This window comes from Chlorocebus sabaeus, chromosome 20 (genome assembly GCF_047675955.1).
Source record: "Chlorocebus sabaeus isolate Y175 chromosome 20, mChlSab1.0.hap1, whole genome shotgun sequence".
Classification (NCBI taxonomy): domain Eukaryota; kingdom Metazoa; phylum Chordata; class Mammalia; order Primates; family Cercopithecidae; genus Chlorocebus; species Chlorocebus sabaeus.
This window is the reverse complement of record NC_132923.1, coordinates 125137030-125155441: the sequence shown is the minus strand read 5'-3', so window position 1 is coordinate 125155441 and position 18412 is coordinate 125137030. Positions and strand designations below refer to the sequence as shown.

Here is an 18412-nt window from a genome sequence, read left to right as displayed (position 1 = left end):
CAATTTTGAGACAAGGTCTGGCTCTGTTGCCCAGCCTGCAGTGCAGTGGTGCAGTCTTGGCTCACTGCAGCCTCCCAGGTTCAAGCGATTCTCCCACCTCAGCCTTCGGAGGAGCTGGGATTACAGCCATGCGCCACCATGCCCTGCTAATTTTTGTATTTTTAGTAGAGACAGGTTTTTTGCCATGTTGGCTAGGCTGGTCTCGAACTCCTGACCTAAAGCAACCTTCCCCACCTCGGCCTCCCAAAGTGCTGGGATCACAGGCGTTAGCCACCTCCCAGCCCCTCAGGTTGTTACCTGCGGAGGTCACGCCCTAGGGAAAGAAGGAGCCTGCTGGGTGTCAGCTCCTCCCTCTAGGGAGTGAACCGAGGGTCAAGGGTGGAGCCCTGGGTCCCGTAAGGAAGGAACTAGTGCGGAGGTCCGGTGAGCTGCCTAGCGTTCAGGGACTTTTGCCTTGCAGAGGAGGGGGGTGCAGGTGTGGGTGCTGAGCCGCCCGCCGCCTGGAGGGGGAGACTAAGCTTCAGGACACGCAGGCCGCAGCGAGGGCCCGGGCCCCAGGGACCTCAGGTTAGTCTTCCCGCGGCGAAGGTGCGGGGCCGGGCCGAGAGGGACGGCAGCGGGGTCCGGGGCGGGGGTGGAGACCGAGCGCAGCGCGTGACGCGGCGGCGGGGCCGGGCGGGGCCCAGCGACGACGCCGCCGAGGCCGTAGGCTCGGGCCGACCCGGAGCTCCGCCGCTGCTTCCAGGTTGCGGCCCCGGGGGGACGGGCGGCGGGCGAGTGGGGAGCCGGGGTCTCAGGCGCCTGGGCGTTCACGGAGCCTGCGGGCGCTGGTCCGGGCGTCCAGGGCTGGGGGGCGCGGGCCGCTGGGTCCGGACTGGGGGCCTGGCCCCGGGGCCACCTGAGCGGAGGCTCTGCGGCCGCCTCCACCCCGGCCACATCCCGAGGCCATTGCCGGATTCGGAGAACTGTCAGGGGACCTCCAGGCCCCCACGCGCCTGCGAGATCCGGCGCCTGCCTTTCCCCAGCCACGGTTTCTGTTTCCGAGAAACCGGTGAAGTAAGAGTGCCCCGAGAGCTTGCTGGGAGGGTGGGTGCGGTGAAGGCCAGCACGAGACGCCGGGCCGGGCAGTTGGGGAACCCGATCGGTGTGAGGGCTTCCTAGGGCTGGCATGGACTTCCCCACCACAAAATGCCCCGTGTGGGGGCGGGGAAGGGGCGCAAGAAAATGCGGACTGGGCCAGAGACCAGACTTCAGTCACCACGGTAGGAAGCTATTGGTGCCTAAACGCCTCTAGCTTGGAGCCCAGTGACTTTTATTTGGTCTAGAGTCTAGACAGTGACTTTAGAAGTTGCCAGCGTTTATTTATTTATTTATTTATTTTAGGCAGTCTTGCTCTGTCACCCAGGCCGGAGTGCAGTGGCATGGTCACAGCTCACTGCAGCCTCCACTTCCTGGGCTCAAGCCATTCTCCTGCCTCAGCCTCCTGAGTAGCAGGGACTATAGGCACGGGCCACCAGGTCTAGCCAATTTCTTTTCTTCTTCTTTTTTTTTTTTTTTTGAGACAGTCTCACTGTGTTGCCCAGGCTGTAGTGCAGTGGTGCAATCTCAGCTCACTGCAACCTCCACTTCCCGGGTTCAAGCAATTCTCCTGCCTCACCGTCCCGAGTAGCTGGGACTACGGGCACACGATACCACACTCAACTAATTTTTGTATTTTTATAGAGATGGAGTTTCACCATATTACCCAGGCTGGTCTTGAACTCCCCACCTTGTGATCTGCCCACCTCGGCCTACCAAAGTGCTGGAATTACAGGCATGAGTCCCCGCCCCCAACCTAATTTCTTTTCTTCTAGAGACAGTGTCTCACTATGTTGCCCAGACTACAGGCATTTTTAATTGACAGGTTTTACATTTTTTTTCGAATGCTTACATTTGCTTCTCATAACTTAGAAGACTTGGCCACATTGAGTTTTTTGGGGTTTTTTTCCCTATCAAAGCCTTTCTCTTTTTGACAGTTTTGCTCTTGCCCAGGCTGGAATGCCGTGGAGGAATCATGGCTCACTCTGCTCCAGCGGGCTCCTTCTTTCCCTAGAGTGTGACCTCAGCAGGCCTCATGGACTCTAAGTTAGAAAACCTCTGAGGGGCCGGGTTTGGTGGCTCACGCCTGTGAGCTACTGCAGCCTTGACCTCCTGGGCTCAGGCGATCTTAACACCATAGCCTCCCAAGTAGCTAGGACCACAGGCACTCGCCACTATGCCCGGCGAATTTTTTCACTATTTATAGAGACAGGGTCTCCCTGTGTTACCAAGGTTGCAAAGCCTTTTTTCTTTTCTTTTTTGTTTTTTATTTGGAGGCGTGTCTTGCACTGTCACCCAGGCTGGAGTGCAATGGTGCAATCTCGGCTCACTACAACCTCTGCCTCCCGGGTTCACATGATTCTCCTATCTCAGCCTCCCAAGTAGCTGGGATTACAGGCACACACCACCAAACCTGGCTAATTTTTTGTATTTTTAGTAGAGACGAGGTTTCACTATGTTGGCCAGGCTGGTCTCGAACTTCTGCCCTCCTGATCCGCCCACCTTGGCCTCCCAAAGTGCTGGGATTACAGACTTGAGCCACCGCTCCCAGCTTGCAAAGCATTTTTCACGAGGCACAAGTACCTCACCTGTTTTCTCTGCCATGTAAAGTGTTCCTCCCCGGGCAGGAGCCAGCATACACCCACCCTCCGGTTTTCTGGGATGGGAGCTTTCAGAAGACTATGAACTGCTGCTATGGCCAAGCCTCTGTGGAAAATCAGGAGGCCACAGCAAAAGGCCAGGAGCAGTGGTTTACGCCTGTAATCCCAGCACTTTGGGAGGCCGAGGCGGGTGGATCACCTGAGGTCAGGAGTTCAAAACCAGCCTGGCCAACATGGTGAAACCCCATCTCTACTAAAAATAAAAAATTAGCGGGGTGTGGTGGCGGACACCTGTAATCACAGTTACTTGGAAAGCTGAGGCTGGAGAATTGCTCGAACCCAGGAGGTGGAGATTGCAGTGAGCTGAGATCCCACCACTGCACTCCAGCCTGGGCAACAAGAGCGAAACTCTGTCTCGGGGGTGGGGGAGGGAAAAAAAAAAAAAGAGGCCCGCAAGTTTCTGTTTCCCTGCTTGTAGGTGGAGAACATTCTCTCCTCATGTGTAAGCAGATGAGGCCCACCTGAGTGACAGGGCAGAGCCCTGGCTGCTGGCCAACCCCCACCTACTGGGGCAAGTACCTGGGATCCCTTTAGGGGACTAATAGGTGCCCCCAGGTAACAGATTCAGGCCAGGGCTGTGGCATTGCTTGAAGTTTTCCAGAACCCGCGTGCAGTGCAGAGGTACAGGGGGGACAGTGTTGAGGGCAGGTTTGTGCTGGCAGCAATGCTGACCGAAGATCTGTGCTTCACTTGGTTCTCCTGGCCCTTCCAGGGTCAGGACAGTTACCGCCTCCTTTCCACAGCTTCCCAACTGGTCACTGCAGAGCAGGATTCAAACCCAGGCAGTCTTCTCAGGCACCCTCCATCTGATTTTTGTTTTCCGGCCATCTCCAAGTAGATTCTGGCCTGACACCCAAGGCAGCCCAGCCGGGTGCTGTGGGGGCTTCCCATGGGGTTGTTTGATCACATCTGACTTCCAGGCCAAAGTGAGCTTCTGGAGAGAGGCAGGTGGTTTCTTAGCGCTCGCCAACCACTGAATGAACATTCATAAAACTGATTTTATATTCTGGCCAGGCGCGGTGGCTCACACCTGTAATTCCAGCACTTTGGGAGGCCAAGGCGGGTGGATCACGGGGTCAGGAGATGGAGACCATCCTGGCTAACACGGTGAAACCTTGTCTCTACTAAAAATACAAAAAAATTAGCTGGGCGTGGTAGTGGGCACCTATAGTCCCAGCTACTCGGGAGGCTGAGGCAGGAGAATCGCTTGAACCCAGGAGGCGGAGGTTGCAGTGAGCCGAGATCGCACCACTGCACTCCAGCCTGGGCAACAGAGCAAGATTGTCTCAAAAAAAAAAAAAAAAAGATATATTCTGACAGTGAATCCAGAGCATTAAAATAACAACAATCACCAAAACCCTCACAGAACTTTGCAGATAAGTGTGGCCTCCACAAAATCTTACAGTCCACCCAAACCACTGGCTTTAAAATTAAGCAATTTTTTCTTAAATTGGGGAGGGGCCTTTTAAAATATGTGTCTCTAAAGACTTTCCTACTTGTTTTGCACTCTTCTGAATGTGGGTCCCATGACTACTCTTTCCACTGAGGGGCTACTGTTTACTGGAAGGACCCTCAGCCTCCGAAATGCTCTTTTGTGGTTTTTTTGTTTTTGTTTTTGAGCCAGGTTCTTGCTCAGTTGCCCGGGCAGGGATGCAGTGGCGCAATCATAGCTCACTGTAGCCTTGAACTCCCAGGCTCAGCCTCTGCTTCCGCCTCCCAACTAGCTGGGACTCCACGAGTGTGCCACCACACCTGGCTAATGCAGGGTTGGAGAGGAGTCCCTGGCCTAGTTCCCTGGGGACCTGAGGGCCCACCTCCCTGGTCAGGCTCATAACCGCTGTCCCCCCCCACAGGCCATGGATGCTCCCCACCCCAAGGCAGCCCTGGACAGCATTAACGAGCTGCCCGAGAACATCCTGCTGGAGCTGTTCACGCACGTGCCCGCCCGCCAGCTGCTGCTGAACTGCCGCCTGGTCTGCAGCCTCTGGCGGGATCTCATCGACCTCATGACCCTCTGGAAGCGCAAGTGCCTTCGAGAGGGCTTCATCACCGAGGACTGGGACCAGCCCGTGGCCGACTGGAAGATCTTCTACTTCCTACGGAGCCTGCACAGGAACCTCCTGCGCAACCCGTGCGCTGAAGGTGGCATGGGGGCAGGGTGGAGGCCACCACCGGGCTCGTTCCTTCCCATCCTTCCCATCCTTGGGCCTTGGCACTTGTGATTCCCACGCTACCTGGAATGTTCTCTAATCCTAAACACCCACCTCACTCCCTTGGTTCCTTCTCATTTTTCAGGTCTCAGTTCAGAGACCTGCCCTGTGCTCCCAATCTAAAAACAGCACTCTCCACCTCCAGCATAGCACCTCCATTTCATGCCCTGTAACATTTTTCACCAGGCGCGGGGGCTCACGCCTGTAATCCCAACACTTTGGGAGGCTGAGATGGGCGGATCACCTGAGGTAAGGAGTTGGAGACCAGCCTGGTCAAAATGGCGAGGCCCTGTCTCTACTAAAAACACAGGAAGTTGGGCATGCTGACCCACACCTAGAATCCCAGCTGCTCGGGAGGCTGAGGCAGGAGCATCGCTTGAACCTGGGAGGCAGAGGTTGCAGTGAGCTGGGATGACTCCACTGCACTCCAGCCTGGGTGACAAGAGTGAAACTTAGTCTCCAAAAAAAAAGTGTTTTTTTCAGAATTTCCATATTTTTTTCTGCCACAAACTTCAAGTTCCAGTGGCCAAATGGACATTGTTTGCTACACTATAGCATCCACAGTGACACCTGCACATAGCAGGTGCCCAAGAAATGCTCGTTGAATGAACAAGCACACTGCAGACCCACCTGTCCCCCAGAGTACAGCCCAAGCTGCCTCATGTTGACCAAGGGCCTCGTCTGTGCCAGGTATTCATGGGAGATCTTTACAAATGTACTTACCCATCCTCCTGTTAGCCCCATTATACAAACAAAATGAGGATCCAGAGGGGCCTGTGATCACAGCTGAAGGTCTCCACTTAGCCTGTTACATTCTCTTGTATTTCCCAGGGATTTTTTTTCCCTTTTCCCTTCCTTCATTTGGTACCTGCTATGTACCAGGCACCACGCTTCCCATATATATATTTTTTAATTACAGACAGGGTCTCACCATGTTGCCCAGACTGGTCTCGAACTCCTGGGCTCAAATGATCCGCCTGCCTCAGCCTCCCAAAGTGCTGGAATTATAGGCATGAGCCACCATCCACCCCGGACACACCATACTTCCTGTTGGGACTCCAGCAGCAACTGATTTGGAGACCTGGTTTGTGTACTTAGAACCTCCTTGCTATCTCTGTATTCTCTTCATCCTCATTAGGATCCAGGGAGATTGGCCAGGTGCAGTGGCTCATACCTGTAATCCCAGCACTTTGGGAGGCTGAGATGGGCAATTACTTGAGGTCAGGTGTTCAAGACCAGCCTGGACAACATGGTGAAACTCCATCTCTATAAAAATACAAAAAAATTAGCCAGGCATGGTGGCAGGCACCTGTAATCTCAACTCCTCAGGAGGCTGAAGCAGGAGAATCGCTTGAACCCAGGAGGTGGAGGTTGAAGTGAGCCAAGATTGTGCCACTGCACTCCAGCCTGGGAAACAGAGTGAGACCCTGTCTCTGAAAAAAATAATTTAAAAATAAAACAAATAGGCCAGGCACGGTGGCTCATGCCTATAATCCCAGCACTTTGGGAGGCCAAGGCAGGCAGATCACTTGAGGTCAGGAGTTCGAGACCAGCCTGGCCAACATGGTAAAACCCTGGTAAAAGCCAACATGGTAAAACCCTCTACCAAAAAATACACAAATCAGCTGGGCATGGTGGTGGGCACCTGTAATCCCAACTACTTGGGAGGCTGAGGCAGGAGCACCACTTGAACCTGGGAAGCGGAGGTCCTGGGAAGCGGAGGTTGCAGTGAGCTGAGATCGCGCCACTGCACTCCAGCAGCCTGAGTGACAGAGGGTCTCTCTCTCTCTCTCTCTCTCTCTCTCTCTCTTACACACACACACAGGAACCTGGGAGATGCCAAGACAATTAGGGTGGACTCCATTGTATAGATGGCGAGCTTTGGGCCCAAGATGAGTGACTTCCCCAAAGATGCACAATTGCCCAGCTTCCAGGGTTTGGTCCTGACAGATAAAGGCCTCAAATTCCCCCCACCCCAAATCCCAGAGCCCCCATAGACAGCGCTCGACACTCAGTCCCTCTGCCTGCCCCGGATTTCATTCAGAAGCTGCCCAGCTAAGCTGCCCACTTGGCTTAACACCGCCTAACGGAGCTGGCCTTGCAGCCTGGCCTGCCCGGGGCCGGCAGTGTTCAGTCAAGCCTTGCTGAGATACCCCCAGGTCTGTACTCAGCGTCAGCCCAGCTCGTGGATTTCTGTATTACTCCTCTGGTTCTCTACTGGGGACCCCAGAGCACGTGAGAATAGCGGGCTTCTGGAGGGGGAGCAAGCCATTTGAGAAGTGCCCCAGTGATTGCCTGGGCAGCGCCAGTAGAGAAGCGCCCTTGTTTTCTAAGGTCCTCTAAGTTCAGTGTGAAGAGGGTGATCGCCCCCCTGAACCCACCAGGTCCACCTAATGGAAGTCCACCCATGAATGTTACCACACCACCCAGCCCAAAGGGTACCAGTTCCTCCACTTAGCACTCTTGCCCTGGGCCATCTGGGCCCTATGGGAATCTTTGTTCCCATGGCCACCCACAAACCCATCCTCTAGGGCCTCCAATCTGGGTTATGTCGTTAACCAATGGCCTCTCCCTCCTGGACATCTGGGGTGCCATCTGGGTCAAGTAAGCAGTCTGTGTTGGGATGAACACTTGTTAGCCTTTTTTAAAAAATTATTTTACTTATTTAAAAAAAAAAAAAAAAAGGGTGTCGCTATGTTCCCTAGGCTGGTCTTGAACTCCTGGATTCAAGAGATCCACCTGCCTCAGCCTCCCAAAGTGCTGGGATTACAGACCAAGCCATTGTGCCTGGCCTCACATTAGTCTTTGAGGACAGTACTCTCATAGGCCCCTCGTAATTTCATTTTTTGAGAACTGATACTTGGGTATTTCCCAGAGTTCCACCGCAACATGGAAGTGAGGAAGGGGTTAGTTTAGAATTTCTGGTAACATGCATTTTCTCCAGCTGTGTGTTAGGAGTGAGGCCAGTTTGGGACTGTGTGGGAGGGACAGAGTCAGGTCAGAGCTGATATGGTGAAGACAGGTGGGAATGTGTTGGAGGGGTGCTCCAGGGTGCAGTTGGGGTATACTTGGGCTGATGGGGTACCTTAGCTACACAGTGCCCTTGAGAAGGAACAAGCTTGTTAACCCTTTGGTGTCCACAGCCCCAGAAACCTGAGCATGAGCAAGTCCTGCCTCCCAAGAAGGTCACTAACGCCAACCACCCTCCCTCCCGCCCTCCCAGGACCAGGTGGGGAGGGCTGTATTTTGGATTTACACAGCGGGTCTCACCTCGGCTTCTGTTCTTCCTAGAGGATATGTTTGCTTGGCAAATCGATTTCAATGGTGGGGACCGCTGGAAGGTGGAGAGCCTCCCTGGAGCCCACGGGACAGATTTTCCTGACCCCAAAGTCAAGAAGTATTTTGTCACATCCTATGAGTAAGGCAAACTGAACCTACCAGGCTTGCATGGAGGGGACAGAGGGTTAGGACACCTTTGCCAAGTCTCAGGCAAAGTCTTCTAAGGGAAGGCCTCTCTGTGAAGCTCAAGGGAGGTGGCCCCAAAACTTGCCCAGAGTCACTGCTTCCTGGAGTCACTCAGTGCTGTGTTCATGGACAGTGGGGGTGGGGATCACTGAAGCAGGCCAAGAGTCCATTGGGTGGTTAAGATAAGCCAGGGCTATCTACAGGCATCCATCCCTAAGCTAGGAACTTGAGTTTACAAGAGTGCCCTGCCTGGTGCCCTGGAACACTAGGCCTTTGGACTGGAATCAGATGCCACCCAGGCACAAGTGGGTCAGACTCCCTCCTACACTGGAGGAGAAACCAGTCAGCCCCAGCCAGTGCCTGTCCTGCGGCGGCCAAAGGATACCCTAAGTCCCCAGACCACCTCCCTGGGCTCCCAGGGGCTGCCAAGGCTTGGGCGAGGGGGGGCCATGCATAGCACACCCAGGTACGCAAGCCCCCAACTCTGCTCCCCAGAATGTGCCTCAAGTCCCAGCTGGTGGACCTTGTAGCTGAGGGCTACTGGGAGGAGCTACTGGACACATTCCGGCCGGACATCGTGGTTAAGGACTGGTGAGTAAGGTCCATGGCCTGTGTCCCCCACTCTACATGCTCCTCTTACTGCTGTGCCGGGTGAGACAAGCCACAGCAAGTGCCCACTGTGCCCAGCAGTGTCCTACAGCCAGGTAGCCCCGGCCTCTGCCCCCGCTGTGCCCAGACCCTGCGGCACCTCCTGGCCTCCCCACCACCCTGTGACGGAGTCAGCAGGACACAGCAGCGCCAGTGTGCAGATGAGGAGGCTGAGGCCCCCCGGTGGGTTGTCATGGACAGGCACTTTTTTTTTTGAGAGTCTTGCTCTTTCACCCAGGCTGGAGTGCAGTGGCGCGATCTTGGCTCACTGCAACCTCCACCTCCCACGTTCAAGCGATTCTCCTGCCTCAGCCTCCCGAGTAGCTGGGATTACAGTTGCCCACCACTACGCCCGGCTATTTTTTTAATCATTTTAATACAGATGGAGTTTCACCATGCTGGTCAGGCTAGTTTCAAACTCCTGACCTCAAGTGATCCACCCACCTTGGCCTCCCAAAGTGCTGGGATTACAGGCGTGAGCCACTGTGCCCGGTCAACACTGACAGGCACTCGGACAACAGAGGACCTCAGCCCTCTCTGGACTGGGTGGAAACCCTCAGGTCCCCTGACCTACCTGCCTCCCCGGGTCCTTTTCCTATTCATCCCATGACTCTTTTTCGAGCTCCTACTCTGTGCACAGAAGTGTGCCAGGCTCTGGCTTGGCCAGTGGCAGAAGCAGGACCCCAGTTCTAGGCAGACCCCAGGGCCGCCACTCTGAGGATAAATGGGCGAGGATGGAAGAGTATGCAGAGCTGCAGAGGGGAGAGGTGGCTGGGCTGGGCTGAGCAGAAGGTGAGCTCTGTGCCAGCCCCATTACACAGGCTACCCCCTTGACTCTCCCACTGAATCCACAGCCTGGTCCATTGTAAGTACAGGTGACGTGGCTTGGACAGACCAGGCCTCTCTGGAGGGATCTTTTGCTTTTTGAGGTCACATCTTTAGTAGGATGCCCGAAAGGGTCCCTTTTCTCAGATGGGGTAACTGAGGCCAGCATGGACCAACTGCTTACCCCCAGGCTACAGTGGGGCATAGGGAGCGCTGAAGCCAGCTGGGCCTAGCAGGCAGAGCAGTGTTGGCTGATGGGAAACAAAGCTCCAAGCTCCAATGTGTAGGTTCCCCCTGCCCCCAGTGCTGGGGCCAGCCCTCGGTGGCTTGGACACAGGGCTCTCAACCCCTCCACCAGGTTTGCTGCCAGAGCCGACTGTGGCTGCACCTACCAACTCAAGGTGCAGCTGACCTCAGCTGACTACTTCGTATTGGCCTCCTTCGAGCCCCCACCTGTGACCATCCAACAGTGGAACAATGCTGCATGGACAGAGGTGAGGCCTCACCCACTTGCTCTCTCTACCCACTCCTCCCAGGGCCAGGATGGCAGGAAGCAAGGGGCAGCCTCAGGGCCCAAGGTGCCCCTGCTCTCTGGCCTGGAGCTGTTGCCTTCCCGCCTGGGCAGCTCTCTTAGAGGACCTGGCTCGTGCCTTCCCCTCCCCAGTCCTGGTGGTCACTTCCTGTCCCCTCCTCCCGGCAGGTCTCCTACACCTTCTCAGACTACCCCCGGGGTGTCCGCTACATCCTCTTTCAGCACGGGGGCAGTGACACCCAGTACTGGGCAGGCTGGTATGGGCCCCGAGTCACCAACAGCAGCATCGTCGTCAGCCACAAGAGGACCAGGACCCAGGCCTCCTCCGAGGCTCAGCCTGGGCAGAAGCATGGACAGGAGGAGGCTGCCCAATCGCCCTACCAAGCTGTTCTCCAGATTTTCTGACAGCTGTCCATACTGTATCCGGGTCAGCCAGAGGTTCCTCCATGCAGGAGCTGAGCATGGGGTGGGCAGTGAAGTCCCTGTACCAGCGACTCCTGCCCCGGTTCAACCCTACCAGCTTGTGGAAACTTACTGTCACATAGCTCTGACGTTTTGTTTTAATAAATGTTTTCAGGCTGGGCACAGTGGCTCACGCCTGTAATCCCAGCACTTTGGGAGGCCAAGGCGGGCAGATCACGAGGTCAGGAGATCGAGACCATCCTGGCCAACATGGTGAAATCCCATCTCTACTAAAAATACAAAAAATTAACGTGGTGGCAGGTGCCTGTAGTCCCAGCTACTTGGGAGGCTGAGGCGGGAGACTGGTGTGAACCTGGGAGGCGGAGCTTGCAGTGAGCCGAGATCACGCCACTGCACTCCAGCCTGGGCGACAGAGCGAGACTCTGTCTCAAATAATAATAATAATAAATAAATAAATAAATAAATAAATAAATAAATAAATATTAAAAAATAAAAAATACATGTTTTCAGTAAAATCAGCCTGGGGTTGGTTTTAGGAGTGGGGAGAGGGGGTCCCTGGCATTTTGGTGGAGAAGCAGCACCCCCCCCACCAGGTTTTCCCCTGGCCATACCTGTCCCTCCCACTCTGGTTAATGATGGCATCAGCTCAGCCCAGCCCTTGGGGCCCCTTTATTGAAAGAACTCACAGCACAGTATTTGAGACAGACAGTGTTGGCCGGCAGAACCCCAGGAGGCTGAGAAGTCGAGGTTGCGGCATCCTTCACTGCCTCCTGGGGGAGGCATCCTCCAAGCAGACCTGAGCGGCCCCGGGCTGGGGCGGGTGATCCACACACAGAGGCGATAAGAGCACTTGGAATCAGGGCAGCCATGCAGCACTGCCCCAGGCAGGGATCCCCCAAAGTCTGACAGTTCGGGCATCAGCGAGGTGGCAGATGCCCCCTCAGCTGCCTTTGTGAGCACGCTCTTCCACGTAAAGCTGCATCTGACGACCATAAACAAACAGCCACAGTCAGCGAGACAGCCAGGGCATCCCTGCTGGAGGACACAGAAGCACCTGGTGGGCAGATCTCCGCCAAGGGTGGGGCCTCGTGGCCATAGCCGAGGTGGAGAAGAGTAGAGACGGGAGGAGCCCTCCACCAGACATTCCCTCGTTCTCTCCCCCAAGCCCTCTAGTAAGGCCTCAGTGCCGGGCCTCACTTCCTAAGCAGCCCCTAAATAAAGCTTCCCAGGTCCCCACGAAGCTCACCTTTAAAATGTCCGACGTCATGGTTTTTAGTGGTATCAGACGGGGGTCATGCATGTGGACATCCTGCTCATCCGCCAGGATCCAGGGGAAATCCTAGGGAGGGGACAAAGGTCAGGGGGGTGACGGAACTGGGCCCTTGCCTGCCCTCACTTTGCTGTCCCTCCCACTCCAGACCAGGGGCCTCCAACCTGAGCCTCAGAATCACTAGGAAGCTGTTGGTGATGCAGACCCCAGGCCCCCCCATCCCCCACAGAGGCCAAGTCCATAGAACCCAAGTGACAAGCCCCAGGTACCAATGCTGAATCTGATGGGCCAGGACCCCTCCCTGAAGAGCCCCCACTTCAGAAGAGCCAGGATGAGCTGGGGGCCCCAGCAGGTGGCTCCACCTGAGCTCCTCACTGCCCCAAGTGCCCAGGTGGAGCAGTGGCCAGGCCTGAGGACCTGCTGGGTACCAGGCACTGCTGCACCAATATAATGGATGGCTGGCCACAGGCGACGCCCCTGCCTGCCTGAAACTGCCGCATCACGTTTCTAGAGGCTGCACCCAGACCCAGACCCGTCTCATCTCACCTTGATGACCTGGATCTTCTCCATGTTTCGAGTGGCGGCTTCTCTTGTGTGCACTAGGACTGTGAAGGTACAGCCTGGAGAGGCAAGAGGTTGGTGGAGGCTCCCCCGCCGCCCTGGTGCCTGCCACTGGGCCCAGCCTCTTCCCACTTCCCTTGCTGGCTCGGCAGCACCCCCAGAGCAGATGGCAAAGCAAGTGCTAAGAAAAGCCCCAGTCAATAGGGAGATGGAAGCCAGGTGGAATCAATCAGGGAAGCTTCCCAGAGGAGGTGGACTCTCAGGGTTAGGAAGAGATGAGTCTCAGAGCAGCCAAACATGGACCTGGGAACACAGACCAACCCGAAACAACCGTGGAAACGCCAAGGGAAGAGAGGGTGGGGAGGGAACACACCTGGGGGGTTGTGGTCCAGGACGGCATCACACACGCTGATCTTCAGGATGAAGGCTCGGAGCAGCTGCTCCACGTGAGACAACAGGGAGTCTGAGCTGAGAGGAGAGGAGGTCTTCCCATCACACTGGCGCCCTCCCCTCCACCCCAGGCATCAAGCCTGGATGCAGACCTGGGGTACAGAACCCCCTCCAGTGCCTCTGAGAGTGCTGCATGCCTAGGACCCAGCCCCCTATCCTGTCCACACAATTCAAACCAGCAAGGGAGTTTACAACAAATGCCCAGCCCCACCCCAGACAAAGTCAGAATTTGGCGGGGGGCAGGGGAGATAGGGGCGATCTGAGGAGGCCTCCCTAGGTGGTTTTAATGTGCAGCCAGGCCCAAGAACCAGGACACCAAGCCAGGAGGGGAAAGGGCTTGCCTAAGGCCACGCAGCCTGTGGGGACAGGTTGGTCATAGATTCCAAGTGCCCTGACCTCACCATCGGAAGCATGCAGTTGACCAACTAACACATGTGCCAGAGGTCAACTTTGAGTTGACTGGACAGAAAACTGGTTCTGTGTCCTGGGCTCTGCCCCTAGCCAGGTGACCCTGGGTAGCTCATGTCATTTCTCTGGACCCATCTCAGCTGCTTACAGGCTGTCCCCTTGTCAGGCTGGCGCATCTTGCCCTTTCTCCCCCCAGGCCTTTTCCAAGGTATTCAAGGGCCGCCTTAAAGGGGTGGGTGTGTTGCCAGAGACAGGCCTGCTGCCAGCTAGTGGGCGAGGGGCAGGGGCAGCCCACCTGATGGACAGCAGTGGAGGCTGGGTGATCTCAAAGACGAATTTCTCCACTGGGCGGTGCTCTTTATCCAAAATCACCACCACCACTTTCTCCACATCATTCTGCAAGGAGAGGAACCCCCACTGCAGACCCAGGCACCCCACCCCCACTCCACCACCCCGCCTCCACCCCCTTGCCCAAGGAAGGAGGGGAAGCGGCCCACTCACAGCCCTGCTCAGCTGCTAGGCTGGGCGTCCCCAAGAGCCCAGATAGCTCGGGTTTGAGAAGCTGGCACCCTCCGGTATGAGCAGTGCAGGCTGAGGGAATAACCAGGCCCCATAGGGAAGGTCCCAGGAAGTCTGAGATCAGGACTAGATGGGGAAGAAACCCTGAGGGGTTCAGCTCAGACACAATGTTTAGCGTGGAGAACAGGGAACGGATGTGAGAAGAACCCAGAACCCACCAGGGCAGTCCCTACTCACAGCCAGCTTCAACCCAGGTTCCCAGGCCCAAGGCACCCTGAACATGGCCCACATGCCTTGGAGCCTGCCCCTGGGTTGGGATGGTCTCCAGAGTGCAGGGAACAGGCTTCTGGGTATTGGAGCCATGAAGACGCCACAGAGTCCTAGCATCACCCCATCCCAGAGTTGGACTGTGAGCATAGAGGGACAGGGGTGAGCAGGGGGTGAGGTGGCTGCGGAGCCCAGTGCACCCTCACCTTCTCCAAGAGTGGCTTGACGCAGTGCAGCGTGTCCTGGATATACTGATTCAGCTCCGGGTGGCAGGACATCTGCACACAACACCAAGCGGCTGGTGAGGCCCAAAGCACAGATGGGGAAACCATCCAACACGACCAGGAGCCCAAGGCCCTGTCTGCCTTCGGTCAGAGGCCCAGCAGCTCTCCAGGGCCCCCTACCCAGAAGACCCCACTTTCCCTCCAGAGGCTAACAACTGTGAATTTATCTATGGAGAAAGAAGTTAGAAGATAAGAACTCAGGCTGGGCGCAGTGGCTCACTCCTATAATCCTGGCACTTTGAGAGGATAAGGTGGGTGGATCGCCTGAGGTCAGGAGTTTCAGACCAGCCTGGCCAAAATGGCAAAACCCCGTCTCTACTAAAAATAATACGAGCATTTAGTATATCATCAGGGGTTCTTAATGTGGGGTCCATGGACTCCTCCAGAGTCTGAAAAGTCCCTAAAGTTGTATCTTTGTGCACGTGGGCATTTTTCCAGAAAAAGGATCCAGAAAAACGTAATCAGATTTCAAAAGTTAAGAACTAAGGAACTGTGTGGCCTCAGGCAAATTCCTTAACTTCTCTGAGCTTCAATCACTTCATCATAAAGAAAAAGTGAGTAAATGTCAATTTTTTTTTTCCTTTTCCCTCTAAAGGTGGCCTTCAACAACTTACTATGGGTTTGTTGTTGTTCGGATACTATGGGTTTGTTGTTGTTTGTTTGGATAAAGCCATCAAATATCGCCAGTGGAAAATGCAATTAATACATGTAACATACAGAACATCATAGCCAGGCCTACCCAAACACACTCAAAACACTTACATTAGCCCACAGTTGGGCAACATTATCTAACACAAAATCTATTTCGTAATAAAGTGCTCATGCCTGTAATCCCACCACTTCGGGAGGCCAAGGCAGACGGATCACTGGAGGTCAGGAGTTCAATACCAGCCTGGCCAACACGGCGAAACCTTGTCTCTACTGAAAATACAAAAATTAGCCAGGTGTGGTGGCACACGCCTTTAATCCCCAGCTACTTGGGAGGCTGAGGCAGGAGAATCGCTTGAACCCGGGAGGTGGAAGTTGCAGTGAGCCAAGATCATGTAACTGCACTCCAGGCAGGGCCACACAGCGAGACTCAGTCTCAAAAAATAAAATAAAATAAAAAATAAAGTGCTGGCTTGGCCTGAAGTGGAAGAGGTTTTTTTTTTTTTTTGAGACGGAGTTTCGCTCTTGTCACCCAGGCTGGAATGCAGTGGCACAATCTTGGCTCACTGCAACCTCCGCCTCCCAGGTTCAAGCGATTCTCCTGCCTCAGCCTCCTGAGTATCTGGGATTACAGGCGTTAGCCACCACGCCCAGCCAATTTTTGTATTTTTAGTAGAGATGGGGTTTCACCATGGTTTGTCAGGCTGGTCTCGAACTCCTGACCTGAAGTGATCTGCCCGCCTCGGCCTCCCAAAGTGCCAGGATTACAGGCGTGAGCCACCACACCCGACCGAAGAGTTCTTTTTTTTTTTTTTTTTTTTTTTGAGACAGAGTCTCCCGCTGTCGCCCAGGCTGGAGTGCAGTGACACCGGGTCACGGCTCACTGCAAGCTCCGCCTCCCGGGTTCACGCCATTCTCCTGCCTCAGCCTCCCGAGTAGCTGGGACTACAGGCGCCTGCCACCTCGCCCGGCTAGTTTTTTTTTCTTGTATTTTTCAGTAGAGACGGGGTTTCACCGTGTTAGCCAGGATGGTCTCGATCTCCTGACCTCGTGATCCGCCCGTCTCGGCCTCCCAAAGTGCTGGGATTACAGACTTGAGCCACCGCGCCCGGCCTCGAAGAGTTCTTAAAAGTCCACCCTGTACCCAAGCTGTGGTTCTGGGACGTGACTCACCTGGACCGGCACGTTGTACTTCTTGCGTTTCTGGAAGATGCCCACAGGGTAGACCTCGCGCACGTAGAGGATGAGATGCACAGCCACCTCCAGGAACTCGCAGAGCACATCAGCCACCACTGCAGGGGGCACAAGCAGGTGGTGCGCTCGGGGAAGCCCGCCAGCCCAGACGCCCCCGCCCCCGACCCCGCAGGTCCAGCCTCCCTACCTTGGCCAAAGTTGAGGTCTTGTCGTGTGAGCGTGGTCATCCTTCCCGCTACCTGAGTGGTGGGGCAAGGGCAGAGGGTAGTTCCAGACACCCAGGAGCCCAGAACCCGCTCGCCTCCACCGTCTCTTCCCTCCCCACAGTCCGTGGGAACTGGGGCATGACCTCCCGCTTCGCACAGGCTCAGAGCAGCTGGGAAGAACCCCCAACCCGACGCTGGCGTCCGTGCTTGGGGGCATCAGTCTCTATCCACTGGCCGCCCGCGCCCCCTCGCTCCGCTGTCTCGGGGGGTGGAAAGATCACAGCCGTGCCCCCGAAAAGGGCAGGGCCGCGGACGCAGAGGGAAACAGCTGGATGCGCAGGGCCGGCAGTGCAAAGCGGGACACGCGGAAAGCAAAGCTGCGCTGGAATAAGACTCCGCCCCCTGCCCGGCCGGATCCCTCCCGGCGGGAATCCGCCCCCTCTCCCTCCCCCAGTACCGGCTCTGGGCTCGGTTCCCGCCCGAGATCGGGCCCGGCCCCGCCGCGGGGAGCCACCGACCGGACCGATCGCGCCTCCCGCTCAACCCGGGGCCTCGGCGCCGCTGGGTGACGTTCACGGCGCTCCGGCGGGTCCTAGCGCCCGCCCCGCCCAGGCCACGCCCATTCCCGCGCAGTCCAAACCCGGCCTCGCTCGCACAGGGCGGTTCCGCCTGTGGGGACTGGGCTCCGGGGGACGTAGGCCGGGTTTCGGCGTCGGGGAGGGGCTGAGACCCGCCGCTCCACCTCCCTTCGACTTCAGGTGGGCGCGAAGGAAACACAACGTTGATCTCCAAGTTCCATCGGATTGCTACATATCTTCCCCCGAGGGCGTTTCTCTCGCTTTAGCACGCGCCGGAAGAGGGCGGGTAGGGGTTGCTGGGGAGGGCAAAGGGGAGTGCGCAGCTGGGGACTAAGGGCAGCCACATCTGAGCTAACCCGAGTCACCATCTCTGCAGTTGCCCACCTAAAAGAGGCTCCTCTGGCTCGGGGGCGGGAACAGGGGAGGACAGGGTTGCACCGGTTGTCAAGACCCGGGTGAAATTTTAAAAATAAAAAAAAGAGGGCGTGCACCGGCGCCGCCCCCGCCCCGCCCCCACCGGGTACCTAAATACAGCCTGGCCTGACGGCCCAACAGGATGAACTCTCCCCGCCCTACGCTTCAGAACAATAGCTGACCTTTATGGAGCTCCAGCCGAGTGCTGGGCACTGGGCTACGTGTGTCACTGGATTATCTAAATCCCCGGAGTAACTCCATGAGGCAGTTACTGTGACTGTTCCCTTTATACAGATGAGTGAAGCGAGGTGCAGAAGGGTGAATAACCTGCCCGAGTCTCCCAGCTAGTGGGGTGGGCGATGGCCGAGGTGCCTCCTGCCACTACCTTTTACTGCTCCGAAGTCCCCCACGGACGTGGACTCCGTCTGGAAGTCCTGAAAGGGCCCTCAGAGATGATATTAATTAAAATAATAAAAAATGACTAGCATCGAGTGCTTCTTATGTGTCAAACACTGATTCCTTTAATTCCCTCCTTAACCCTAGCAGCTAAATCTCCACTTTACAGTCCCACTTTACAGATGGTTAAACAGGCCCAGAAACGTTCTCTAATTCGCCAAAATCACACAGTGGGAATACAAACCTAGCTCTGATGCCTCTTCTCACACCAGGGCTTCCACTTATTTACAGCCCCCTTATTTTACAACTGAGAAAACTAAGATCTGAGAAGCAGCTACGGAGTTAGTGGGCAACAAGTCAGGACCAGAAGCCAAGA

At 55.9% G+C, this 18412-nt stretch overlaps 2 protein-coding genes across 4 annotated transcripts; one reads left to right on the top strand and one right to left on the bottom strand.

Moving 5' to 3' along the window:
- The first annotated feature begins 408 nt into the window (after positions 1 to 408).
- Positions 409 to 11356, top strand: FBXO6 (F-box protein 6). 3 transcript variants are annotated; one of them, XM_007980556.3, is made up of 6 exons: positions 409 to 567; positions 4592 to 4880; positions 8240 to 8366; positions 8909 to 9004; positions 10245 to 10380; positions 10587 to 11356. In XM_007980556.3, the coding sequence occupies exons 2-6, from the start codon at positions 4595 to 4597 to the stop codon at positions 10821 to 10823; spliced, it is 882 nt and encodes a 293-aa protein (XP_007978747.3). In that variant the 5' UTR covers positions 409 to 567; positions 4592 to 4594; the 3' UTR covers positions 10824 to 11356. The 3 variants fall into 3 exon arrangements, with proteins under 3 accessions (XP_007978747.3, XP_007978746.3, XP_007978748.3); XM_007980555.3 differs by lacking the exon at positions 409 to 567 and adding an exon at positions 625 to 745; XM_007980557.3 differs by lacking the exon at positions 409 to 567 and adding an exon at positions 824 to 1056.
- Positions 11357 to 11487: 131 nt separating this feature from the next.
- Positions 11488 to 17457, bottom strand: MAD2L2 (mitotic arrest deficient 2 like 2). Its single transcript, XM_007980551.3, has 9 exons — positions 17106 to 17457; positions 16630 to 16681; positions 16422 to 16540; positions 14523 to 14594; positions 13826 to 13926; positions 13046 to 13140; positions 12658 to 12731; positions 12088 to 12180; positions 11488 to 11823 (listed from the first exon to the last, which is right to left on the bottom strand). The coding sequence occupies exons 2-9, from the start codon at positions 16667 to 16669 to the stop codon at positions 11782 to 11784; spliced, it is 636 nt and encodes a 211-aa protein (XP_007978742.1). The 5' UTR covers positions 16670 to 16681; positions 17106 to 17457; the 3' UTR covers positions 11488 to 11781.
- Positions 17458 to 18412: the final 955 nt, after the last annotated feature.

Excerpts from the sequence above, each read along its gene's own strand:
- FBXO6 (XM_007980556.3), top strand. The coding sequence starts at position 4,595 with ATGGATGCTCCCCACCCCAAGGCAGCCCTGGACAGCATTAACGAGCTG. Across the intron at positions 8,367-8,908 it reads TATTTTGTCACATCCTATGA|AATGTGCCTCAAGTCCCAGC; the intron begins GTAAGGCAAACT and ends TCTGCTCCCCAG. Across the intron at positions 9,005-10,244 it reads GACATCGTGGTTAAGGACTG|GTTTGCTGCCAGAGCCGACT; the intron begins GTGAGTAAGGTC and ends CCCCTCCACCAG.
- MAD2L2 (XM_007980551.3), bottom strand. The coding sequence starts at position 16,669 with ATGACCACGCTCACACGACAAGACCTCAACTTTGGCCAAG. Across the intron at positions 13,927-14,522 it reads TCAAGCCACTCTTGGAGAAG|AATGATGTGGAGAAAGTGGT; the intron begins GTGAGGGTGCAC and ends CTCTCCTTGCAG. Across the intron at positions 11,824-12,087 it reads TGACGTCGGACATTTTAAAG|ATGCAGCTTTACGTGGAAGA; the intron begins GTGAGCTTCGTG and ends TATGGTCGTCAG.